This window comes from Hylobates moloch, unplaced genomic scaffold (genome assembly GCF_009828535.3).
Source record: "Hylobates moloch isolate HMO894 unplaced genomic scaffold, HMol_V3 SCAFFOLD_23, whole genome shotgun sequence".
Lineage (NCBI taxonomy): Eukaryota > Metazoa > Chordata > Mammalia > Primates > Hylobatidae > Hylobates > Hylobates moloch.
The window spans coordinates 37,456,482-37,481,931 of NW_026652298.1; the positions used below are offsets into that span (position 1 = coordinate 37,456,482).

General features: G+C 49.8%; 2 protein-coding genes across 15 annotated transcripts in view; one reads left to right on the forward strand and one right to left on the reverse strand.

Annotated features, from left to right (window-relative positions):
- The window catches only part of DNAAF8 (dynein axonemal assembly factor 8), a 15,539-nt gene extending 5,359 nt beyond the window's left edge, over positions 1-10,180 (reverse strand). For 7 of the 8 annotated variants that reach the window (XR_009211830.1, XM_058434138.1, XM_058434141.1 and 4 more), the window contains exons 1-5: positions 9,900-10,180; positions 7,639-7,818; positions 6,318-6,506; positions 3,669-4,175; positions 1,189-1,306 (exon numbers count right to left, since the gene is read on the reverse strand). Coding sequence is in view for 7 of the 8 variants with exons in the window: in XM_058434138.1 (XP_058290121.1) it covers positions 1,189-1,306; positions 3,669-4,175; positions 6,318-6,506; positions 7,639-7,767 (943 nt within the window). In the remaining variant the exon portion in view is untranslated. Of the gene's footprint in view, positions 1-1,188; positions 1,307-3,668; positions 4,176-6,317; positions 6,507-7,638; positions 8,153-9,899 lie in introns of those variants that run through there. The other variant, XM_058434139.1, reaches the window with a different exon arrangement.
- Positions 10,181-10,299: 119 nt separating this feature from the next.
- Positions 10,300-25,450, forward strand: part of ANKS3 (ankyrin repeat and sterile alpha motif domain containing 3) — a 38,861-nt gene continuing 23,710 nt past the window's right edge. The window contains exons 1-5 of one of the 7 annotated variants that reach the window (XM_032144614.2): positions 10,300-10,438; positions 15,295-15,466; positions 18,293-18,491; positions 18,690-18,811; positions 20,332-20,413. In XM_032144614.2, the coding sequence (XP_032000505.1) occupies positions 15,297-15,466; positions 18,293-18,491; positions 18,690-18,811; positions 20,332-20,413 (573 nt within the window). In that variant the 5' untranslated portion in view covers positions 10,300-10,438; positions 15,295-15,296. Of the gene's footprint in view, positions 10,439-15,294; positions 15,467-18,292; positions 18,492-18,615; positions 18,812-20,331; positions 20,414-25,450 lie in introns of those variants that run through there. The other 6 variants (XM_032144613.2, XM_032144615.2, XM_032144616.2 and 3 more) reach the window with 6 other exon arrangements.

The following is a 25,450-nucleotide window of genomic DNA, read 5'->3' on the forward strand; positions in this document are numbered from 1 at the left end:
CTTTTCAGATTTTTAAACAACACTGCAGCAAACATCTCTGAACACACATCTTTACCTACTAGAGTAAGAGTGTAAGACAGATTTTCTAAGTGAAATAGCTTGATCAAAGCGTTATGTGCCTTTAAAATAGAGAATACATTCGGCCGGGCGCAGTGGCTCACACCTGTAATCCCAGCACTTTGGGAGGCTGAGGCAGACGGATTCTGAGGTCAAGAGTTCGAGACCAACCTGGCTAACATGGTGAAATCCTGTTTCTACTAAAAATACAAAAAAAATTAGCCAGGCGTGGTGGTGCGTGCCTGTAATCCCAGCTACTCGGGAGGCTGAGGCAGGAGAATCACTTGAACCCAGGAAGTGGAGGTTGCAGTGAGCCGAGATCATGCCATTGCACTCCAGCTTGGGCAACAAGAGCGAAACTCTGTCTCAAAAAACAAAAAAAAATACATTCTGCCCTACTCCCCTGCACAAAGGGAGTGCCAGTTACACACAAATACACACGCACACACATGCCCTCCAGAATGGTTGGCTCTCTACATCCTGCCTTATGGGGTTTGAATTACAAACCAACAAAATGTATTTAACATAACACAGGCTGTCAGTCACAGGGGAGTCTTTGCTTTGGGAACAGAGGCGGAAGCGCCTCACCTGCCCTGGCTCCTCTGCCTGAGACCTGCCTCCCCTCGCCTTTGTGGCCTGAGTGGGTAGGGAGGGGTTGGAGAACTTTATTTTATTTGCAGGACTTCCCAGAGCAAAGCCATGGGTGTAGTGACAGTGGTGACATCCTTTGCCTCCCTTTTTAAATGGGGAGGCCAGGGGAAGCAGGAGTGTGCTTAGGAGCTGACTGTGCTCAGAAGGTGGGACTTCCTTCCCCCAGGAAGGAGGAGGAAGAAGGAAGGAAGGCCGGCCCAGGGAGGTGGGGAAGAGGAGGTATGGGTCATGGGGTGGTATGTGGAGGCCTCTCCTTTGTCCCTAGAACCTGGCCCACGCCTGGCACGTAGCAGGTCATCACATATATGTTGAATGAATGAAGTCTTTCAGGGACTGGCAGCATGAGTGTTCAGGGTGGGGCCAGCAGGGAAGACGTGTGGGCCGCAGGACTGTGACCAGCCTGCAGCCCTCTGTGTCTGAGGGGCCCAGGAAGGTGCTGCTTGTGGGGATTCATGTGGGCTCCCGTGTTCAAGGTCAGACCTTGAACTTGGCGGCGGTCAGCTGCCCACCACACAGTTCCAGGTGCACGATTTCCCTGGTTGTCTTCTTGCCCCGCCAGACTCTGAAGGATGTCATCCAAATCCCATGCTTCAAGTTGCTGAAATCATTAAAACCAGTGATTATGAGGATGCTGAGGGGTCCCAGAGGCATGAGTACCTGCTTCACAGCTGCTGTGACCCACAGAGATGGTCATAGGATGTTGGGGGGTAGAAATCAGGAATTAAATGCATGACAGAGTTTGCAAATGGGCTGACCCCACCTTTCCATTACAGATTGAACGCCTCCATTAAGGTGGGCCTGCACTTTGCCACCTCCTTCCTATGCTTTCTTGGGGATCAGTACTGTACTTTTGTTTTTGGCACAAAGACGTCTGACCTGAAGGAAACCCTGTGTTGTTGTTTCATTTTGTTTTGTTTTTGAGACCGAGTCTCACTCTGTCGCCCAGGCTGGAGTATAGTGGTGCAAGCTCAGCTCACTGCAACCTCCACCTCCAGGTTCAAGTGATTCTCCTGCCTCAGCCTCCCAAGTAGCTGGAATTATAGGCATGCGCCACCACACCCGGTTAAATTTTATTATTATTTTTTTTTTTTGTATTTTTAGTAGAGACGGGGTTTCACCATGTTGGCCAGGCTGGTCTCCAACAAACTCCTAACCTCAGGTGACCCATCTGCGTCTGCCTCCGCCTCCCAAAGTGCTGAGATTACAGGCATGAGCCACCACGCCCAGCCTAATTTTTGTATTTTTAGTAGAAATGGGGTTTCACCATGTTGGCTAGGCTGGTCTTGAATGCCTGACCTCAAGCAATCCATCTGTCTGGGTCTCCCAAAGTGTTGCGATTACAGGCGTGAGCCACTGCGCCCAGCCAAACCCTGTGTTGTTTTCAGAAACACTATTTAGGTTCATACAGGTTCACAATGTTTGGAGGTTAAAAAATTTTGTTATTTTAAGAATCAAGCTGTTCCAGGCAGGAGCTAAAACTGGAAGGCTTGGCAGTGAGTGCTTAGGGGCAGAGTGAGTGAGAGGAGAAGGGAGGAAATTAATCAAGAATTCATGTTTATCATATGACCTTTCAACTCTTTGCAGCCCTCTAAGTGGAGAAAAATAAGTTTTTAGGTGAGCAGAAAGAACGGTTGATTTAAACAGTAGTAAAGATGACTTCTGTGTGTATACCTGGTGCCAGTTTTCTCTAAGCCGTTAAGAAAAATTATCCAAAATGTGTAAAACCGAGGTGTGATAGTTACTTTTCTGTCCAGTAGACAAGATAACTCCTCTAGGACATGAATGTGACAAGCATATGTCTGCATTCCTCTCTTTTTCCCCAGTGTTTTACAAAATCCCAATTTCTTTTTTTTTTGAGATGGAGTCTCGCTCTGTCACCCAAACTGGAGTGCAGGGGCGTGATCTCCATCTCCTGGGTTCAAGCGATTCTCCTGCCTCAGCCTCCCAAGTAGTGGGACTACAGGCGTGCACCACCACACTTGGCTAATTTTTGTATTTTTAATAGAGTCAGGGTTTCACCATGTTGGCCAGGCTGGTCTCGAACTCCTGACCTCAGATGTTCCTCCTGCCTGGGCTTCCCAAAGTGCTGGGATTACAGCCGTGAGACACTACACCTGACCAAAATCCCAATTTCTTATGATCTCATTAAACCGGCGCTGTCATCCTGCTGGTTCCCTCAGTAATGCACTAAATACAACTTTTTAACAGGTGCTCACTAGTTTATGAGAATGAAGGCTTTCATATTTTGAGATCAGGCTTTGACAGAACCAGGTTCTATATTTTAGATATGGCTATATGTATTTATGAACATCCTTGGGAGTGAAATTCCTTTTTTCTCTCTCTTTTTAAATTTATACATTATTTTTATTATTATTATTATTTTTGAGACGGAGTCTCGCTCTGTCACCCTGGCTGGAGTGCAGTGGTGCAATCTCGGCTCACTGCAAGCTCTGCCTCCCAGCCTCCCAGGTTCACGCCATTCTCCTGCCTCAGCTTCCTGAGTAGCTGGGACTACAGGCGACCGCCACCACGCCCAGCTAATTATTTTTTTTTGTATTTTTAGTAGAGATGGGGTTTCATCGTGTTAGCCAGGATGATTTCTTTTTTTTTAGAGATGAGGGTCTCACTGTGTTGACCAGGCTGGTCTTGAATTCCTGGGCTCCCGCCTCGGCCTCCCAAAGTGCTGGGATTACAGGTGCGAGCCGCTGTGCCTGGCCTCCTTTTCTCTCTTTAAAGAAGGCAGGCCCTGCTTGTTCTGTGTTCTTGTTAACCCTCCCCCAGGATGTGCTCTGCTGGGACCCTCCACCCCTCTACTGAGATAGGTACACGGAATGGTGGATAATGGGCCTAAGGTCCTAGTGGGCCAGCCCTCAAGCTGCTTCTAGCCCCAGTGCATGGGAACAGCGGCCATGCCACAGGTAACAGGCCTGAGAAAGAGCCAGGCACTGGGAGGCGCCTACCTGGAGTGAGAGCACTGGTGGTCCCTCCAGAGGCTCCACGAGGGGCATTTTCCATCTGGGAGCTGACTCCACAGCATGGCAGGGCGCCTCCTTCACCCCGCCTTGGTCACTGCTAGTCGGGCCACGGGCATACCGGGTGACTTTCTGGAGGATGTCCTTCTCTATCATCTTCCTTCTCTCCTGTCGGAGGGCCTGGCGGTTCACACATTCTTGTGAGGCGGTGCTGGAGAGCTCTGCCTTTGGGTCTCCTTCATGGCAGGAGAGAGTGGCTTCGGCCTGTGGGTCCCAGGGAGGACCCTGGGATCCTTTGGTGTTGAAAGACAGTCTTCCAAGGTCGCCTTCCAGCCACCTGGGGGTCTCCTCGGCCATCCCAAGAAGAGCGCTGACCTCACCAGAGCTTTCAAAAGGCTTGCCAGGGTCTCTTCCTTCCTGAGAGGATGCATCCTTTGTCCTTGTGTTCCGTCTGCTCCCAGGTTCTGTGGCCAATTCTGCAGGCACCAGAACTGGCTGTCGAGAAAACAGGTATGTTCAGTTAGCATCCTCAAAAACATGCTTCAGGGAATGTTTTTCATAGTAAAATATGTACATAATTTTTTTTTTTTGAGGTGAAGTCTCGCTTTGTTGCTCAGGCTGCAGTGCAGTGGTGCGATCATAGCTCACTGCAGCCTTGGCTTCCCTGGCCCAGGCGATCCTCCCACTTCAGCCTCCCAAGTAGCTAGGATGACAGGCACATACTACCAGGCCCAGTTAATTTTTTTAAATATTATTTTGTAGTGACGGAGTCTCTACAACATAGTTGGTCTTCCAGGCTTGTCTCAAGTTCCTGGCCTCAAGCAATCTTCCTGCCTCAGCCTCCCAAAGTGGTGGGATTACAGGCATGAGCCACTGTGCCTGACCTCTTTTAACCATTTTTAACTGCACACTTCACTCTACTAAAAATACAAAAATTAACCAGCACAGTGGCGCACGTGTAATCCCAGCTACTTGGGAGGCTGAAGTGGGAGGATCGCTTCAGCTCGGGAGGTGGAGGCTGCAGTGAGCGGTGAGAGCACCATTGTATTCCAGCCTGGGTGACACAGCGAGATCCTGTCTCAAAAAAAAAAAAAAAAAAAGACAGTTGGAAAGCTACTGTTGAAAATGGGCTGGCTAAAGACAGCACCACTGAGGCATCCTGCTATTTAAATACAAGGCTAGAGTGGAATGTATTGTTACAGCAATGGAACAATATTTAAATTATCAGTAATGATAATGTTGGGGCTCAGAAATTGATACCCCAAGCTGGAGTACAAGCCATCCTTCCACCTCAGCCTCCTGAGTAGCTGGGACCACAGGCACACCACCACACCCAACTAATTTTTTAGTAGAGATCCCACATTACAAAAAAAAAGAAAAAATCATCCAGAAGTTTCTAAAGTAATTGATTGTAGAAATGCAGAAGCAAAATAAAATCACATGGAAACTGTTCCACCTGAACCCTCCAGAATTCTTAGCCGCCCTGGGGATCTCTCTTGTGTGGGGTTATTTCAGACCTAGGTCTAGGCATGGCTGGGCTGACGGGGATTTCCTTCAAGGTGATGGGCGGGGCATGTCCTGCTTCTGGGAGATGATCTGGTTCAGTGCCCATGCCCTCCCATTCAGTAGGTTAATGGTTCTCAGCAGAACACCTGAGAAAAGTTATCCTGGAGCTAGGCCCTGCCCCCATTTTGGAAGTGGGTTAGTGTCTCTACACTGTTTTCTTTTCTTTTCTTTTTTTTTTTTGAGACGGAGTCTCACTCTGTTGCCCAGGCTGGAGCGTGCAGTGGCGTGATCTTGGCTCACTGCAACCTCCGCTCCCCCGGGTTCATGTGATTCTCCTGTCTCAGCCTCTGGAGTAGCTGTGATTACAGGCACCTGCCACCATGCCCAGCTAATTTTTGTATTTTTAGTAGAGATAGTGTTTCACCATGTTGGCCAGGCTGGTCTCAAACTCCTGACTTCAAGTGATCCACCCATACTGGTCTCCCATAATGCTGGGATTACAGGCGTGAGCCACTGTGCTCGGCCAGAAATGGGGTCTTGCTGTATTGCCCAGGCTGGTCTCAAACTCCTGGCCTCATGGGAACCTCTGTCTCAGCCTCCAGCACTGGCACCACAGGCCTGCGTTGGCACGCTTAGTCCACATTTGCTCATTGTCTCCTGGGTTGTCCCTCCCGTGAGGTCCAGCTTGTGTGCTTGCTCAGGCACTGATGGGCCATCTTCCTCCCTCCCACTCCCCACTGTAGCCTGTAGCAGTTTAGTTTAGTTTAGTAAACCAGAGTTCCTGTGTACTCGCCAGGTGCTGGGATGAGCCAGGTAGCCATGAAGCCAGCTGGGTTAAGGGAGAGACATTTAGGATAAGCCGTCGTGACAATGGCCAGAAGCTATTCAGGATGCCATGGTAGAAAACAGGATAGGAGAGATCAAGAGGAAGAGAAGGGTCAAAATCGGATGGAAAATCAAGTCCGCATGCCAGCCCTAAGGTGCTGGGCTCCCCAGGAGAGGGAGGTGCGTGGAGGTTAGATGTTGGGCATCTGAATACCTTGGGTTGTACATGGGAAAAAAAAAAAAAAAAAGGACCAAGTGTCGTGGAAATGCTAGACCAGTGGTTTAGACCAGTCGGTTTAGACTTACATTGCACACACAAAGGCGTACACTCTTCTGTGTCCCACAGACCTCGGGAAGGGACTCTTCAGCTGCAGCAACCCAGGCCCTGGACTTGTCGCCATCGGCAGGATCTTCAGCCAGCTCCTCCGACAGGTCTGGAATCAGGGCGGTTTGGTTTCGCTGGAAGATGAACAGCTCCTCTTCCCCATAGTCCGACTGTGGACAAATGAGAGGGCTTTGGAGGACAAGGCAGCAGGCAGAGCCCTGATGGCCTAGCCATCCCCGCTCTCCACTCTCACTTCCAGCCCAGCCCGCCCAGCCCTGCTGCTCAGGAGCCCGGGGGAGATCCGGTTCTCTCCCAGTCAGCCTTGCCACGCGCGGCTTCTTGCCACCGTTTAGAAACCGGCTCGGCAGCATCACTTCGTGGAGGTGAGATTGGGGCTCCTGGTTCTGCAAGTACCTCGCATACAGCAGGTGCTTCATTAATGCCTCATGTGACATGAACAGGGCAGTGAGGTGGTAGCTGAAAGAGCAGGGTCCAGCCCTCCCCATCCCCTGTGAACTTGAGCCATCACTTACACAGCTTAGTTTGTCTTCTTGAAGGGGCTGGGGCTCATACTCTCAAATGAGACTGAAGGTGTGAAAACACCCTGAGCACTGAGGTGCGGGGTCCCCTTAGGTACTCCTTAGCCTCGCCATGCACTGGATGACGTCTGAGGTCCCTGAAGCTCTGTTGCTGGTGCCCAGGTAGGACCCAAACCCAGCCCATTCCTTTTAAAACCCTCACACTGTCTCTCAATGCCCAGTGCCAACCTGTGCACTGAGCAGCCCCTGCCAGGAGCATCTTTAGCAGGGTCTTACACCTGCATCTAGGGCTATTGATCTGAGCGTCTTTGAGGGCCATTTCAGGGACCCCAAACCACAAATGCAGAATCCTTCGAAGGCTTATCACAATGCACTGGAATTGTGCATTCTCAGTGGGTGTTCTGGCCCTGTCCTGGCCCGAGAGAGTGGAGAATAGCAGAATGGAAAGGACAGAACTTCTGCATCGAGTTGACCTGGGTTCCAAGTCAGCACCAAAAACTCCACTGAAAGGGTCTCCCAAGATGCTGAGCACCAATACCCATGCTCAGAGATGACAATCAAGGCAGAAGAAAGAGTAAAGGAGGAAATAGGCACCCAGAAAACACAACTTTGAGTCTGGCCATGTGATTTAAAGTAAAATGACAACAAACTGCACAGGTCAGCGGGGGAAGTCTTCAGAGAAGTGCTCCAAAGCTGTCCTGGCCAGCGTCATGCCTGCTCTGGTAGGAAGGACAAGGCGTCCAGGGAGAGAGTTCTTGCTTACCAAGGAGGAGTCTGAGTCCAGAGACGGGAGCTGGTCTTTGACAGCCTTGAGGAAGGCATCCCAGGGCCCCATCTGGGAGGCCCAGGGAGAGCCCAGCAAGGGTGCCATGCCTTCATCGTTGGATGCCATGAGGGTCCAGGCTTTCAGATGCCTTCTCAGTGCACCATCATCCGAGGAGCTCTGTGGGGCACACAGGGTGATGGAAGAGGGTCCGGGCCACTGAAGGTCAGGAGAGCAGGGGCTGCCCTACCAGCTGTAGGAGACCAAACAGGCTGGCAGACCTCACCACCTGTGTCAGTTTCCTTCTGGTTATGCAAGCTCCTGTTAGTGCCAGGCACTGTATGTGTGTGTGTGTGTGTGTGTGTGTGTGTGTTCGTTCCCACTCATGCACACATGTGGAGCCTGCAGGTATATAATGTATATAGTGATATATACATAATATACAAATATATGTATTGATATAAATATGCATATGTAGATATATGTACATGTTATATAGAATGCCATATGTATGATGTATAATGATATATAGGTATATTTTATATATACCCCATATAGCATAACTATTCTCTTCATTTCATAGGCTTAGGGTGTTTAGTAAATAGCAACAGTGGACTCTGAATCAGGGGGAATTTCAAGTCCTACTACCCTTTACTGCCCTTTACCAAGGAACAGAAGACACGTTGCTTTTTCGTTTTGCAGACAGGGTCTGGCTTTGTCACCCAGGCTGGAGTGCAGTGGTACAATGATAGCTCACTGAGGCCTCGGCCTCCTGAGCTCAAGTGATCCTCCCACCTCAGCCTCCTGAATAACTGAGACTACAGGTGTGTACCACCACATCTGGCTAATATTTTTATTTTTATTATTATTATTATTATTATTTTTTTTTTCGAGACGGAGTCTTGCTCTGTCACCCAGGCTGGAGTGCAGTGGCGCAATCTCGGCTCACTGCAAGCTCCGCCTCCCGGGTTCACGCCATTCTCCTGCCTCAGCCTCTCCGAGTAGCTGGGACTACAGGTGCCCGCCACCACACCCGGCTAATTTTTTTTGTATTTTTAGTAGAGACGGGGTTTCACCGTGGTCTCGATCTCCTGACCTCGTGATCCGCCCGCCTCGGCCTCCCAAAGTGCTGGGATTACAAGCGTGAGCCACCGCGCCCGGCCATATTTTTATTTTTTGTAGAGATGGAGTCTCCCTGTTGCCCAGGCTGGTCTCAAACTCCTGGCCTCGAGTGATCCTCTTGCCTCAGCCTACCAAAGTGCTAGGATTACAGGCATGTGCCACCACGCCTGGCTGACAGTTTGGAGTCACCAAGTGATTTTTTATTTTTTGGAGTCACTACTCTGACCAGCCCCTGCATTTGTATCTTAGAGTCTTAAAGGAGATGGTCCTGTTCTTCAGGGGACTGGGGAGCTTGAGCTTGAGAGCTGGGGGGTAAGGGTAGCCAGTGTCAGGAGAACTCTGCAGCTCGAGAGGCCGCTGTGGCTTTGGCCCTGCAGTCAGTGCCCCTTCATCCCCAATCAGGGCAGCGGCAGGAGATGTGAACTGGGGGCTGCTTGCTTCCTCCATACTTCTGGGACCAGGGCACGTGCTTGGTGCACTCTGAACTGGGAGCAGCAGGTTGGGGACGCATCTGGTGCACACACCCAGCGGGTGTTTTTTATAACTAGAGCTCTGTTCCGCAATTCAAGGCACAGTATTTCCTAGGGCAACAGAATCGTCGAGATGAAGAGGGCCTCCAGAAACTCTGATAAACTTCAAGCGGACAAGACAATAGGGAAGGGAACGGCATTACCGGCAAAAGGAAAAGCATGTACACTGGCTCAAATGAATGAACCGCCCAACAGGTCTAAGGGAAGAAAGTGTCAGTTGCTGGAATCTCCGGTGAAAACGGACCAGACAATGCAGGGCCCTGAACGCCAAGTTGAGGAGCTTGGCGCATCCAGAAGGCGAAGGGGAGGCTCGGAGCCGCCTCTGAATAAGGGCCTTCCTGCTCCGTCTCGGGGTCGGTTTCTCAGGTGCAGCCTGTTAGCCCCGCCACAGCCCCGCCCCGGTTCCCAGAGCCCCGCCCCCAGCCGGGCTGCCACGAGGCTGCCGGTTGTTATGGCAACCAGACGCAAACAGCCTCCCGGGTCGAGCTTTTAAATTTTAAAGCTGTGGAAGTGGAAAGCCCATCGCTCCTCCTCTCACCCACCCCCAGCCCGTATTTGCCCGCGTTTTGTTCAACTCCCTGCAGGCGCAGCAGGCCCGAGGCCCCTCACCTCAGGCCTCTGCCTCCACTCCCCACGCTGTCCTGACAGCGCTATTAACAGCCTCCAGCGCGTCACTCCGGTCGCGTCCGCCCCTCGGGCCGCGCCGCAGGTACAGAGGCTGTCCCCTTCTTCGGCACTCTCCCTGTCAGCGGAGCTTTACATTACTAGACTGCCTCCGCGTTCCTCTCTCCGCCCCGCTCCTCTTTCGGGCCTTTGCGCGTCCTGCCTATCCTGCGATGGGATTGGTTCCCCTGGAGGGCGGGGGCGGGGCAGGACAAACACCACTAGCTCATTGGCTACCGCGGGCATCAGACAGCGAGCTGGGAAGCTGACCGGAAGGTCCGGGTGCGGGACGTGTACATTCCACGGTGCCCGGGAGCTGTCCCGGTGCCGATCTGCGAGCTTCCCGGCGTGCTCCGCGCCCTCCCGCAACTACTTCCGGGGCGGGTGCCGGGGGCTGTGGCCCGGCGAGGGAGCGTGGCGGCTAGCTGCTCGGGAGGTTGGCGACGGCAGCCCGAGGGCGGCGCAACGCCTGAGGCCCAGCACAGGTGGGTTCCGCGGCGGCGCGGCACCAGCACTTGCCGGCAGCTGCTGCTCGCCTAGACCCGGCGCTTGGGCGTCCCGCGCTGCACTTGGTCGCCGCGTGACTGGAGGACCGAGCCCCCACATTTTCTTTATGTGGTTGTGGCGTGGGGACAGTAATGCCCTGTGCGCCGTAGCGTTCTTGTGGGGTTGTGGCCGGGGGGCGTCGGGAAGCGTCACTGCTGTGAGTTACGGGTTTGTCGGCCAGGGACCCGCCCCGGGGCCAGTGAGCTAGCTTTGCGATGCGGTTCCAGGGGGCGAGAGGGGGTGCCCAGCTGCTTTCACAGACTTCCTCTGTGGGCGTGACAGTTACCACCAGCATCACATTTGTTAAGATTTTTAAAAATTTTTTAATTTTTGTGGGTACGTAGTAGGTATATATGTTTATGGCGTATATGAGAGATTTTGATACAGGCATGCAGTTCGTAATAATCACATGTAAAATGGGGTCTCCATCCCTTCAAGCATTTATCCTTTGTGTTACAAACAATCTGATTATACTCTGAGTTATTTTTAAATGTGCAGCCGGGCGCGGTGGCTCACTCACGCTTGTAATTCTAGCACTTTGGGAGGCCAAGGCGGGCGGATCGCCTGAAGTCAACGATTCGTGACCAGCCTGGCCAACATGGGGAAACTCCATCTCTACTAACCATACGAAAACTAGCCTGGCGTGGTAGTTCATACCTGTAATCTCAGCTACTCGGGAGGCTGAGGCAGGAGAATCGCTTGAACCCAGGAGGCGGAGGTTGCAGTGAGCCGAGATCACGCCTCTGCCCTCTAGCCTGGGTAACAGCGTGAGACTCCGTCTCAAAAAATAAATAAATAAGTAAATAAAATGTGCAATTAGATTATATTGACTATAGTCACCCTGTTGTGCCATCAAATGCTAGATTTTTTTTATTTTTTTTTTGAGACGGAGTCTCGCTCTGTCGCCCAGGCTGGAGTGCAGTGTCGCAATCAAGTACTAGATCTTATTCATTCTATTTTTTTTTTTTGTATCTATTAAGCATCCCCACCCTCCACTAACTTTCCCAGCCTTGGTTACAGTAGAAGTAACCATCCTTCTACTCTCTATCATGAGTTCAATTATTTTGATTTTTAGATAACCACAAATAAGTGAGAACATGCAATATTTGTCTTTCTGTGCCTGGCTTATTTCATTAAACATAACGATCTCCACTTCCATCCATGTTGTTGGCAAATGATAGGATCTCATTCTTTTTTTATGGCTGAATAATAGTACTCTATTGTGTCTAAGTACCACATTTTCTTTTTTTTTTTTGGAGCGATCTCGGCTCACTGCAGGCTCCACCCCCTGGGGTTCACGCCATTCTCCTGCCTCAGCCTCCCGAGTAGCTGGGACTACAGGCGCCCGCCACCATGCCCGGCTATTTTTTTGTATTTTTAGTAGAGACGGGGTTTCAATGTGTTAGCCAGGATGGTCTCGATCTCCTGACCTTGTGATCCGCCCGCCTCGGCCTCCCAAAGTGCTGGGATTACAGGCATGAGCCACCGCGCCTGGCCGAGTACCACATTTTCTTTAGGATTCATTGTAAAGGTAACAGATACTTAGCATTTTCAGAATGGACGGAACCGAAAAGTTGAATGAAAACTAAAACGTCTTATCTCGAGTGCTACTTTACACCACACCACTTGGGAACGGACGTTTTAGTTTTCACTTTAGTGTTTTTTTTTTGTTTTTTTTTTTTTTGAGACGGAGTCTCGCTCTGTCGCCCAGCTGGAGTGCAGTGGCGCAATCTCGGCTCACTGCAAGCTCCGCCTCCCGGGTTCACGCCATTCTCCTGCCTCAGCCTCTCCGAGTAGCTGGGACTACAGGCGCCCGCCACCACGCCCGGCTAATTTTTTTTTGTATTTTTAGTAGAGACGGGGTTTCACCGTGGTCTCGATCTCCTGACCTCATGATCCGCCCGCCTCGGCCTCCCAAAGTGCTGGAATTACAAACGTGAGCCACCGCGCCCGGCCTTTTTTTTTTTTTTTTGAGACAGAATCTCGCTCTGTTGCTCAGGCTGGAGTGTAGTGGCTTGATCTCGGCTCACTGCAATTGCCTCCCAGGCTCAAGCGATTCTCCTGCCTCAGCCTCCTGAGTACTGAGACTACAGGCACCCACCACCACGCCCAGCTAATTTTTGTAATTTTAGTAAACATGGGATTTCACCATTTTGGCCAGGCTGGTCTCAAACTCCTGGCCTGAAGTGGTCCATCAGGCTTGGTCTGGTTCTGATTGTCCTTCAGACCTCTAGGGGTGTCAGATATGCAAGTCTCCAATAAATAGAGAACACGGCCTCACCCTGTAGGAGGCCTTTGGAGTGGAAGAGACATGCCCAGTGAAGGCTTGAGGGGGAGGTATGGAAGGGACTCTGAACTGACCCTCAGCTCATTTGGTTTCTTATCCAGGCTTCATTGGCCAGGACTGTTAGGGTGGGATTCTCACCTGTAAACTGAGGGAAGGGGACTGCACGATCTTGGGCTCTGCTAGCTGAAGAGGTGGTGGTTCCAGGAAGGAGAGCTTTGCTTGCCCCACCGCACCTGCACACACTCTTCGCCAAGGGCCTGTGAAGTGTTTATCCCCCACATTGGTGGCTTGTTTCTTCAGCCATCTTGGCTGTCAGCTGGGGCTTGGAAGCATTCTTTAGTAGAAACTGAGGTCCTCATCGCATCTGTTAACTACCATAGCACCTGTAGGTCATCGTAACATGACAAGGTCTTTGTTTTGGCCTTTGCTCCCTTTCCTGCCCTTGTTTCCTGGCACTCTTGTACATAAGGATTCTACTAGGAAGCTGATGACTTGCCCTTGATTTGGGGGATTCCTGGTGTGCCGTTACCCATGTAGGCCCATCTTGGGGAAAGTGTCACCCCACCAGTTCACCAGCCTGTTATATTTTCCCCCATAGCTCTCTCTTCAAAGGATGCGTAAGTGGATTCCTATTCAGTTGACCATTGCTGTGTGCCACCAATCACATCCTGGTTTCCCTATTGGGGAATTCCTTTCTATTTTTTTCAGAAAAATTTATTTTTGGCCGGGCGCGGTGGCTCACGCTTGTAATCCCAGCACTTTGGGAGGCCGAGGGGGGCGGATCACGAGGTCAGGAGATCGAGACCATGGTGAAACCCCGTCTCTACTAAAAATACAAAAAATTAGCCGGGCGTGGTGGCGGGCGCCTGTAGTCCCAGCTACTCAGAGAGGCTGAGGCAGGAGAATGGCGTGAACCCGGGAGGCGGAGCTTGCAGTGAGCCGAGATTGCGCCACTGCACTCCAGCCTGGGAGACAGAGCGAGACTCTGTCTCAAAAAAAAGAAAAATTTATTTTTACTTTTTTGAAATTTTCAATTTCATAACCATTCCAGAAAAATTAATTTATATTTAAAATTTACAGGCCAGTTTCAGTGGCTCACGCCTATAATTCCAGCACTTTGAGAGGCTAAGGCAGGCGGATCACCTGAGGTCAGGAGTTCGAGACCAGCCTGGCCAACATGGTGAAACCCCCGTCTCTACTAAAAATACAAAAATTAGCCCAGCATGATGGCGCATACCTGTAATCTCAGCTATTCAGGTGGCTGAGGCTCAAGAAGCCCTTAAACCCAGGAGGCAGAGGTTCCAGTGACCTGAAATCACGCCACTGCACTCCAGCCTGGGCAACAGAGCGAGACTGTCTCAAAAAAATAAATAAAATTTACGTACAGTAAAATTCATTTTGGTGTTCAGTTCTGTGGTTTCATAAAGGCATAGAGTCACAGATCCACCATCACAGTCATACAGGTCTATCGTCCCCCAAATTCCCTCTCTGCCCGTAACCTCTAACCCTTTAATTTTGCCTTTTCTAGAATGTCATGTAAGTGAAAATATACAGTAGGCAGGCTTCTTCCATTTAGCATAAAGCATTTGAAATGCATTCATGTGTTGCACGTCAACTGTTGGATCCTTGTGTTTAATGCTGAGTAGCATCCGTTATACGGATGTACCACCGTTTTTTTATCCATTCTTTTATGTATCATAATAGCAGCCTTTTTAGATATGTCCCTGTTAGACAGTGAGGCACTAAGGATTGGAGTTGCTAAGTAGCAGAGCTGCTGTTTTTTTTGTTGGTTTTTTTTTTTTTTTTTTGAGACAAAGTCTTGCTCTGTTTTCCAGGCTGGAGCGCAATGGCGTGATCTTCGCTCACCGCAACTTCCGCCTCCTCAATTCAAGTGATTCTCCTACCTCAGCCTCCCGAGTAGCTGGCCTTTATGCCCAGCTAATTTTTGTATTTTTAGTAGAGTCAGGATTTCACCATGTTGGCCAGGCTGGTCTTGAACTCTTGATCTCAAGTGATCCGCCCACCTTGGCCTCCCAAAGTGCTGGGATTACAGGTGTGAGCCACCGCACCGGGTCCAAGCTGAATTTTGATCAAACCCCAAATCCAGGGTTCTTCCCCACCATATCAAGGAACTGATTTGGTTAAATAACCCAATTAGCATTTCTTTACTGCCCATCCAAGAGGTTGTCAGGTTCCTAGAGTTGATGGAAAATTCTCTTTTACCTGGTGACTGCAGGTGGAAGGAGGAGCAGGTACTCCACAGTTAATACCTCACCATATGTGCTCCTCTTTACTGGTGTGGTAGCAAGCTCACCAGATTTAGCATGGATGGGACTGCCCAAACCATACATTATTTCAGCAAATAAATTTGTCTGAGTTACTCCCAGGGTTGACTGCATTGGATTATCAGTCTGCTAGTGCAGTGGTGTAGCAGGGGCAGGACCAGCCTGTTTCATGCCCTGGGACAACCAGCCAGGAAAGATCTAACCCTTGGGCCTTCCTCCTCAGGGATGTCCGAGCTCAGCGATGAAGCCAGCGAGCCGGAACTCCTGAACCGCAGCTTGTCCATGTGGCACGGGCTGGGGGCACAGGTCAGCCGGGAGGAGCTGGATGTCCCCCTGGATCTTCACACAGCTGCTTCCATTGGCCAGTATGAAGTGGTGAAGGAATGTGTGCAGCGGTAAGAGATCTCGAGGAACTTCCTCTCACATTTTGAGCAGTGCGTTGATGGCTTCGCATCCCACGTGATGGGGCTCTGCACACAGTTGTGGATGTTTAATGCGTGTAGAATAGGTTAACCTGCTTATCTCAGGCAGCTGTCAGTAAGTATTGATGCTGGGCCCTGATAAAGAGGTAGTTTTTATTCCTAGGAAGAAAAAGAGGGAGTAAACTTTAATCAGAAGCTTGTAAACAGTCATTCTTTAACCAGACTAATTTTATTCACTAATTGCAGAAATGCCCAAACAAGCAAAATAAAAATAAAAAAAACAGAAAGTGATGGCCCGGCGTCGTGGCTCACACTTGTAATTCCAGCACTTTGGGAGGCTGAGATGGGCGGGTAACTTGAGGTCAGGAGTTTGAGACCATCCTGGATAACATGATGAAACCCCATCTCTACTAAAAATATAAAAGTTAGCTGGCCGTGGTGGCATGTACCTGTAGTCCCAGCTACTCAGGAGGCTGAGGCAGGAGAATTGCTTGAACCTGGGAGGCGGAGGTTGTAGTGAGCTGAGATTGCACCACTGCACTCCAGCCTGGGCAACAGAGTGAGACTCTGTCTCAAAAACAAAAATAAAAACAAAAAACAGAAAAAAGAAAGTGATCCCTGGCCTTCTTTTCCCGGAGGGTTCGTTCGATCCCTGTGATCCCTGTTCCCCTCTAGCTTCTGCCAGGGAGGAGGACAGAGGCTGGGCTTTTAGTGCCTCTGGGGAATGACCTCCTGACCTCACTGCCCACCTGCCCTTTGCTAATCTGTGTACAATAGAGACAATAAAAAGCCCCTGGCAGGGTCCATGGCTGCATCTTGCCCATAGTAGGATGTGATCATCTTGTTTTTCGAAAAGGGTCGTCTCCTCACTTCCACCCCCTTATGTTCCACACACAGCCTAACTCTGTCTCCTTGTTCTCATTTGATATTGTGGTGCAGCGACCTCTCTCCCTCTCTCTGCGTGCCTCTTCCAGTTCCCAGTGAGCCAAAGCAAAGCCTTGATGAAGCCCCAGGTCTCTGGCTCCCAAGTTGTGGCCCTCACTTAGACATACCCAGCCCATGGAGCGCCGGTGCACCTTGGTACAGGGTGGTCTGTTGTGCTCCCTCCACAGGAGGCTCTAGGCATAGGCAGCTGGGTATGCAGTCAGTACGGCCCCTCACAGGGTCACGTTTGGAATTCTCAGCCTCTTAAGTCTTTGGGTGTCCTGTTAAGATGCAGAGTCCAGAACCGCTCCGCACAGGAGCAGGGGGAGGCATTTGTGTTGTGACGGGATTTTGACACTAGCTGAGGCGGAGGCTTGCTGACAGTAAGCACAGGATGGGGCCTGAGGGGAGCTGGGGGCATCAGAAGGGAGGGGTAGGGCTGAACGAGGAGTGGTGAGAGAGCCCCAGAGAGACGCTCTGCTGTTGTGTAAAGGAAGATAGTGTTAGGACGAGCTGGGTGCATTCGAGCCCTGCTGCAGAGGCATCTCCATGCAGCTCCCCTGGTCAGGGGCTGCCACTGAACCCTGGTATCAGGACCTTCTGGAATGGCTGCCCAGGTGTGCATCCCAGAGTCATTGAGGGCTGCCAGGCAATGGAAGGTAGTTGCCTGGTGTGATCTAAAATGTGAATCCCGGCCGGGTGCGGTGGCTCACACCTGTAGTCCTAGCACTTTGGGAGGCCGAGGCGGGCGGATCACAAGGTCAGGAGATCGAGACCATCCTGGCTAACACGGTGAAACCCCATCTCTAGTAAAAATACAAAAAATTAGCCGGGCGTGGTGGTGGGCGCCTGTAGTCCCAGCTACTTGGGAGGCTGAGGCAGGAGAATGGTGTGAACTTGGGAGGTGGAGCTTGCAGTGAGCCCAGATCGCACCACTGCACTCCAGCCTGGGCAACAGAGCGAGACTCTGTCTCAAAAAAAAAAGAAAAAAAAAAGTGAATCCCACAAAAGGGACAAATCCTGGGGTTCAGTCACCAGTTACCCCCACTGCAGGCAAGAACTGGGGAAGGGAAAGAAGGCCTGTGGGCGTTAACCGTGTAGGATCCCAGGTAACCATGCAAGTGGGTATTATTTTAAATGTGACTCCCTTGTCCCAACCCCAAAGTCACGGCTAGGAACCCCACAGTTGTTTCCCATGGGAAAATGCATTGCCAGAATTTTAACAGAAATCAGCGAGAAAGATGGGATTCTTTGGTCACAGATTTTTCAAGAATGTTTCTTTAGGGTGAAGTGACAAAGGATGAATCAGCGGCGGTGGGGCTTGTCCACGCTCGAGTCCCTTATTTCCTCACTGCTCCTCTCCACCCAGCACTGGGCTAGTAGATGCCAGGCGTGTGGTGGTCAGGGTTTTTCAACTGTGGCTGTGTTGACAATCCAGGCTGGATCATTCTTTGCTGTGGGGGCTGTCCTGGACACTGTGGAATGTTTAGCAGCAGCCTTGGCCTCCACCTGCTAAATGCCAGCAGCCCTTCCCTGCCCAGTTGTGAGAACCAAAAATGCCTCCAGACGTTGCCATATATTGCCTGGTTGAGTGCCACCTGCCTATCTGGTGGTGTGAAAGAACATAGCTGGCCGTGGGCTAGGAGGATGCGAAATCAGAGCAAGGAGACGAAGGCTCAGGGCCTCACAAGGCAGTGTACGAGCAACTGTCAGCATTTCTCTTCCTGTCTGCCCCCAATCCCCACAACGTCCAGGGTGGCAGATAACTTCTGCTTCCTGTCAACTCATCCCCCGTGGCCTAGCCTCGCCACCAGCTTTGGTGAACCTCACATGCGAGGCGGCTGGCCATGTCTAGCATATCTTGCGTTTGTTTAGGAGAGAGTTAGATTTGAATAAGAAGAATGGTGGTGGCTGGACCCCGCTGATGTATGCTTCCTACATTGGCCACGACACCATCGTGCACCTGCTGCTTGAGGCGGGGGTGAGTGTGAATGTGCCGACCCCAGAAGGGCAGACTCCACTGATGCTGGCCTCCAGCTGTGGCAACGAGAGCATCGCCTACTTTCTCCTCCAGGTGAGCTACGAGGGAACTCAGGCCCAGAAACCTGAGGGGCTCCGTGGCCGCCCTGACAGAGACGCGAACCACTGCAGGCCACGGTGTTCGTGTGTGCTCGTGTAATCACTTCTGATTCTTGCAGCATGGCCGCCTGGAGGGCGCCCGTCCCACGCAGAGGATATGAGGCCGTAACGCACGTTCTGTGTTCTCTTGAAGCAAGGTGCAGAGCTAGAAATGAAAGACATCCAGGGCTGGACGGCCCTCTTCCACTGTACCAGCGCCGGGCACCAGCACATGGTCAGGTTCCTCTTGGACAGTGGAGCCAATGCCAACGTGAGGTGATTGCCACGTCTTTAGTGGCCACAGGAGTGGCCTAGGTGTCATCTGACTCTAAGGAGGGTGGCTCTGGAGGCAGCTAACCAGAGTTTAGGGCCACCCTACGAGAGGCTCAAGATGAGGGGTAGGACCATTGTCCTTTGAGGCGCGGGCCTTTTCCTACATCTGTGAGATGCATCTCTTCAAGCCCTGTCAGCTTCCTTTTCTTTATCTGAAACCCACCTGGGTCATAGAGTTGTAAGAATTACATGTTTTATTGTATGCCAGGGGCCTAACATACTGAATGGCATTTAAATGTCATACATTACATGCAAATTCCTTCCATTTTCTTGCCTTTTGGATGGATGAGGTGAGGTGATGCTTTAAAAACAGTCATGAGGCTGGGCCGGGCGCGGAGGCTCACGCCTGTAATCCCAGCACTTTGGGAGGCCGAGGCGGGCGGATCACAAGGTCAGGAGATCGAGACCATCCTGGCTAACATGGTGAAACCCCGTCTCTACTAAAAATACAAAAAAATTAGCTGGGTGTGGTGGCGGGTACCTATAATCCCAGCTACTCAGGAGGCTGAGGCGGGAGAATCACTTGAAACCGGAAGGCAGAGGTTGCAGTGAGCTGAGATCACGCCATTGCACTCCAGCCTGAGCAACAAGAGCAAAACTCCGTCTCAGAAACAAACAAAAAACCAGTCATGAGTTTTATAAGTTGGAAGTGGGATTGTTGTCTAAAGCTTGTCATGATAATAATCACCTTTGAACAAACGCAGCAGGTACCAACGCAGCACCCACCCTGGCTGTCATCCATCCTAAGACACCTCATAATTTTGTATTTGTATGCCACTAAGAGAGAAAAAATATGCTGCTAATTAACATTCAACTCGCCTGTTGATTTAAAGATGTTCTGTGACTTGAGAGATGTTAAAATATGAACACTGTGTGTCTTAGAATGGATGAAAACCAGCATTTCCCATGCATGGTTCCTGACTTCTAGACCAACATGAGACAAGGAGGGATTCGGAAGCCCTCTGAAGACAATGCCGAGTTAGCATAACCAAGCATGAAAAGCAAGCTTCAGGAGCTAAGCGTGGCAAGGACAGCTTAGATCATTAGTACTTGAGCTTTTCAGAGTGGGTTCGTGGAGGACGTTGAACTTGAAGCCAGGATTTGGGTGAATGGGTGGGAGACGTTGGCTTTCTGTGAGGAGTGAGTAGTTAGAACTGCTTTTTGAATATGATTGAGGTGGAGATTTCAGAGGTAGCAGGTGGGAATAGCCAACAGGTGGGACAATAGGCAGACATCTGTCTTTAGGACAAAGACCAGCCCTGGGGACAGACACCAGAAGAGTAAATGGAGCTGATGTGTTATATTCACTGTTCTCATCTCGCCTGTTAATTCTTGAAAGGGAGAGGGTTCTACACTTAGGGATTGGTGACTCGTGCACTGCCCTGGGTTTATCTTCAGCAGGGAGTTTTTGCCTGGCAGAACTCGTCTCTGCCAATCATCTGACTGTGGCCCACATCTTGCAGGGAGCCGATATATGGATTTACTCCTTTGATGGAAGCAGCTGCGGCTGGCCATGAGATAATCGTGCAGTATTTTCTGAATCACGTAAGTGACCCTGTTTATTAGCAGGTAATGTAATCACAGTAAATGAGGAATCATATTACTGAAGTATAAGCTATTACAGAATTTTCCTTTGTACAGAAGTAACTGTCTTTCATTCATTTATTCAACACATTTTCATTATCTGTTGACACCCGGTGTTGAGTGGTGCTTAGGCATTAAGGGTACAGTGGTGAGTAGAAATAGACACCTATTCCTGTAATAATGTTGAAAATACTATTAGAAAATTATGGAAAAATATTTTAAAAGTAAATAGCACTCATAATCCTGTCACTTAGAAAAATTATATAGAATAAGAAAGCAGAGATCTTCCTCTCTTTTTCAGCCTCTCTAAGATGCCCACTTGGTTTGAGAAAGAGCTGCCCTAGGACTTTTCCTCTGTTGTGGAAAGGTGTGTCTGTAGGCAAGTGTGTGCACACTGCTTTGTGTTTTGAACAAAGTGGGATTCTACGTATATTCTGTAACTTAGAGACATCTTACAGACATCTTACCTTTGTACAGTATTCCGTGTACAATCTGTCTCAGTTAATTTAATGAGTTTCTTATTACTAGAAACTTAGTTTTGAACATTTTGCAATTATAAACAGTGCTCCGGAAATATCCTTTTATACATAGCTTTAATACATTTGCAGTTATTTCTGTATATTGTATTTCTGTTTTATTTTATTAATTTTTTTTTGAGACAGGGTCTTGCCCTGTATCCCAGGGTGGAGTTCAGTGGTGAGATCGTGGCTCACTGCAGCTTCAACCTCCTGGGCTCAAGCAAATCCTCCTGCCTCAGCCCCCAAGTAGCTGGGACTACAGGTGCATGCCACAATGCCCCGGCTAATTATTTAATTTTTTTTTTGGTAGAGTTGGAGGTCTCACTATGTTGTGCAGGGTAGTCTTGAATTCCTGAGCTGAAGTGATCACTTCAGCCTCCCAAAGTGCTGGGATTACAGGTGCAAGCCTGTCCACACAGAACCTTAATATAATTCATAATATATATTCATAATATTCATAAATATTCATAACAGTATTATTCATAGTTGCCAAAAAGTAGAAACAACCCACAAGTCCATCTGCTGAGGAACTGATAAACAAAATATGTATCTATATAGCAGGATATTATTTGGCCCTGCAAAGTAATGCAGTACTGCCCTGTGCTGCAGCATGGGTGAACCCTGAAGCATTAGGCTGGGCTGGGTGTGGTGGCGCACGCCAGTAATCCCAGCACTTTGGGAGGCTGAGGTCAGAGGATCGCTTCAGCCCTGGAGTTGGAGGTTGCACCGAGCTATGATTGCGCCGCCGCACTCCAGTCTGGGTCACAGAGTGGATCCTGCTTCAAAAAGAAAAAAGGAAAACGCTAGGCTCAGTGAGAGAAGCCAGACACAACAGGCCACTCAGTGTGTGATTTCATTCATATGCAATGTCCAGAATAAGCAAATACATAGACAGAAAATAGATGAGTGGTTTCCTGGGTCTTGGTGGATGGGAAGATTGGGGTGATAAAAATGTGCTAAAATTGTTTGTGGTGATGGTTGAACAAGTGTGTATATACGAGAAGCCATTGAATTGTACATTGTAAGTGGGTGACTTGTTGGTATGTGGATTATATCTTTATAAGGCTGTTAAACCCAATGGGGGGAAGTGCAGGCGGTCCTGATGAATTCCCACTACCAAGGTTGTCTCTCGTCCTGCCCACCAGTCATAGACAAAGGTGTCCATTTTCTCATGTCCTCACCAGCCCTGATGTCAGTCAACCTTTTGTCAATCTGGCAGGTGAATTGTGGCATCTCATTTTAGTTTGTCCTTGTTAGAGTAGTTGAAATTTTTTTTTTTTTTTTGGAGACGGAAGTCTTGTGCTCTGTCGCCCAGGCTGGAAGGCTGGAGTGCAGTGGCGTGATCTCAGCTCACTGCAACCTCTACCTCCCAGGTTCAAGCAATTCTCCTGCCTCAGCCTCCCGAGTAGCTGGGACTACAGGCTCACGCCGCCACACCTGGCTAATTTTTTGTATTTTAGTAGAGATGAGATTTCACCATGTTGCCCAGGCTGGTCTTGAACTCCTGAGCTCAGGCAATCCGCCCGCCTTAGCTTCCCAAAGTGCTAGGATTACAGGCATGAGCCACCGCGCCCAACCAGTTGAACATTTTTAAATAGATGTCTTAGCCATTTGTATTTTTTTTTTTTTTTTTTTTTTTTGAGACTGAGTCTTACTGTGTCGCCCAGGCTGGAGTGCAGTGGCATGATATCAGCTCACTGCAACCTCCACCTCGCAGGTTCAAGAGATTCTCCTGCCTCAGCCTGCCGAGTAGCTGGGACTAAAAATACAAAAAATCCTGGCTAATTTTTTGTATTTTTAGTAGAGACGGGGTTTTACCATGTTAGCCAGGATGGTCTCGATCTCCTGACCTCATGATCCGCCTGCCCTGGCCTCCCAAAGTGCTGGGATTACAGGTGTGAGCCACCATGCCTGGCTGGCCATTTGTATTTGTCTTATGAGTTGTCTATGTTTATAGCCCAATTTTCTATTGGGTAGTTTGTTTTTTTGTCACTTATTGGTGGGAATTTCTTAAATAATGAAAATTTCACATGGTATCTCTTTTTAACAAAGAATTTTGGGACACAACATGCACGTGGTACACATGCAGACCAGAAGGTGGGTGCACTGCAGGCTTGTCCCCCACCCTGCCTGTGTCTCCTTGGCGCCCTCCCCACGGGCGACTCTGGGACTACACCCACACACGCGCATGGTCCTACCCCATGCACAGCTGCTCCCATCTTGCGTTTTTTTTTTTAAACTTAATCATGAAGATTGTTCTACACTGGTGTATAAAGAGACGGGGCCAGGTGCAGTGGCTCACTCCTGTAATCGCAGCACTTTGGGAGGCCAAGGCAGACAGATCACTTGAGGTCAGGAGTTTGAGACCAGCTTGGCCAACATGGTGAAACCCGCCTCTACTAAAAATACAAAAATACAAAATACAGGTGGCTGGCACTGTAATCCCAGCTACTTGGGAGGCTGAGACAGGAGAATCACTTGAACCTGGGAGGCGGAGGTTGCGATGAGCCAAGATGTTGCCACTGCACTCCAGCCTGGGTGACAGAGTGAGACTATCTCTAAATAAATAAATAAAGAGATGGGGTCTTGCTCTGTCACTCAGGCTGGAGTGGAGTGGTGCAGTCTCAGCTCACTGCAGCCTTGACCTCCTGGGCTCAAGTGATCCTCTTGCCTCAGCCTCCCAAGTAGCTGGGACTACAGGTACGTGCCACCATGCCCAGCCAATTTTTGTAATTTTTTTGTAGAGACGGGTTTTGCCATGTTGTCCAGGCTGGTCTTGAACTCCTGAGCTCAGGTAATTCACCTGCCTCAGTCTCCCAAAGCACTGGGATTACAGGCACGAGCCAACGCGCCCAGCCCCTTCTCTCTTTTTTTTTTTTTTAGACAGAGTCTCGCTCTGTCGCCCAGGCTAGAGTGCAGTGGCGCGATCTCGGCTCACTGCAACCTCCGACTTCGGGTTCATGCCATTCTCCTGCCTCAGCCTCCCGAGTAGCTGGGACCACAGGCGCCCGCCACCATGCCCATCTAGTTTTTTATATTTTTAGTAGAGATGGCGTTTCACCGTGTTAGCCAGGATGGTCTCGATCTCCTGACCTCGTGATCCGCCCGCCTTGGCCTCCCAAAGTGCTGGGATTACAGGGGTGAGCCGCAGTGCCTGGCCTCTCTTTTTTTTTTTTTTTTTTTATGGTGGCATGGTATTCCCTGTAGGGATGAATCAGAGGTTTGTTTGTTTGTTTGTTTGTTTGTTTGTTTGTTTGTTTTGAGACAGAGTCTCACTCTGTCGCCCTGGCTAGAGTGCAGTTGTGCAATCTCAGCTCACTGCAACCTCTGCCTCCCGGGTTCAAGAAATTCTCCTGCCTCAGCCTCCCGAGTAGCTGGGAGTACAGGTGTGTGCCACCATGCCTGGCTAATTTTTTGTGTTTTCTTTTTAGTAGAGACGGGGTTTCACCATGTTAGCCAGGATAGTCTCAATCTCCTGACCTTGTGATCGGCTCGCCTCAGCCTCCCAAAGTGCTGAGATTACAGGTGTGAGCCACTGTGCCTGGCCGAATCAGAGTTTCTTTAACAATAATCTAGGCTGGGCGCAGTGGCTCACGCTTGTAATCCCAGCACTTTGGGAGGCCAAGGCGGGCGGATCACGAGGTCAGGAGATCGAGACCACGGTGAAACCCCGTCTCTACTAAAAATACAAACAATTAGCCGGGCGTGGTGGCGGGCGCCTATAGTCCCAGCTACTTGGAGAGGCTGAGGCAGGAGAATGGCGTGAACCCGGGAGGCGGAGCTTGCAGTGAGCGGAGATCGCGCCACCGCACTCCAGCCTGGGTGAAAGAGCGAGACTCCGTCTCGAAAAAAAGAAAAACAAAAAAAAAACAATAATCTACAGATAGTATTAGGTCCTTGCCAATCATTTACTGTTATGCACAGTGCTGTGCAGAATACCTTTGCACATGTGTCTGTAAACACATGTGACCACATCTGTATGGTCCAGCACTAAAGTTACAAGTTTTGGGTGAAGTGTAAGTACAGTCTTAATGTGGATGTTGCCACTGCCATCTTCCACTCCCACCACAGTAAGAATCACGCATCCTAAACTATGAAGCACTCAAAGAGTATAGAGGTAAGATAGCCACCCACACAAACCCAGTACCTGTGTGTGACACACATTAACCTCTTGTCTCATCTGCCTCAGCTCCTCTCCCGTTGTGTTTGTAAAGGACACAACCAAAATCCCCTTTATATGCCTTTCTGTTTCATCCACCTTCTTCCTTTTCCAGAGGCAAAACTCTCCAGCTGCCTGTGTGTACCTCTCCTGTCCCTGATTTTATATTTTTATCATATACTGTGCATCCTTAACACCATGTGTAGACTTGTTTTGAATCTTGAAAGATGGGTGTAAACAGCATATCAGATTGTGTGTGTCACTCAGCAGCATGTTGGTTCATGCAGGCAAAACGCACTCTAACAGCTGTGTGTGTGGTGG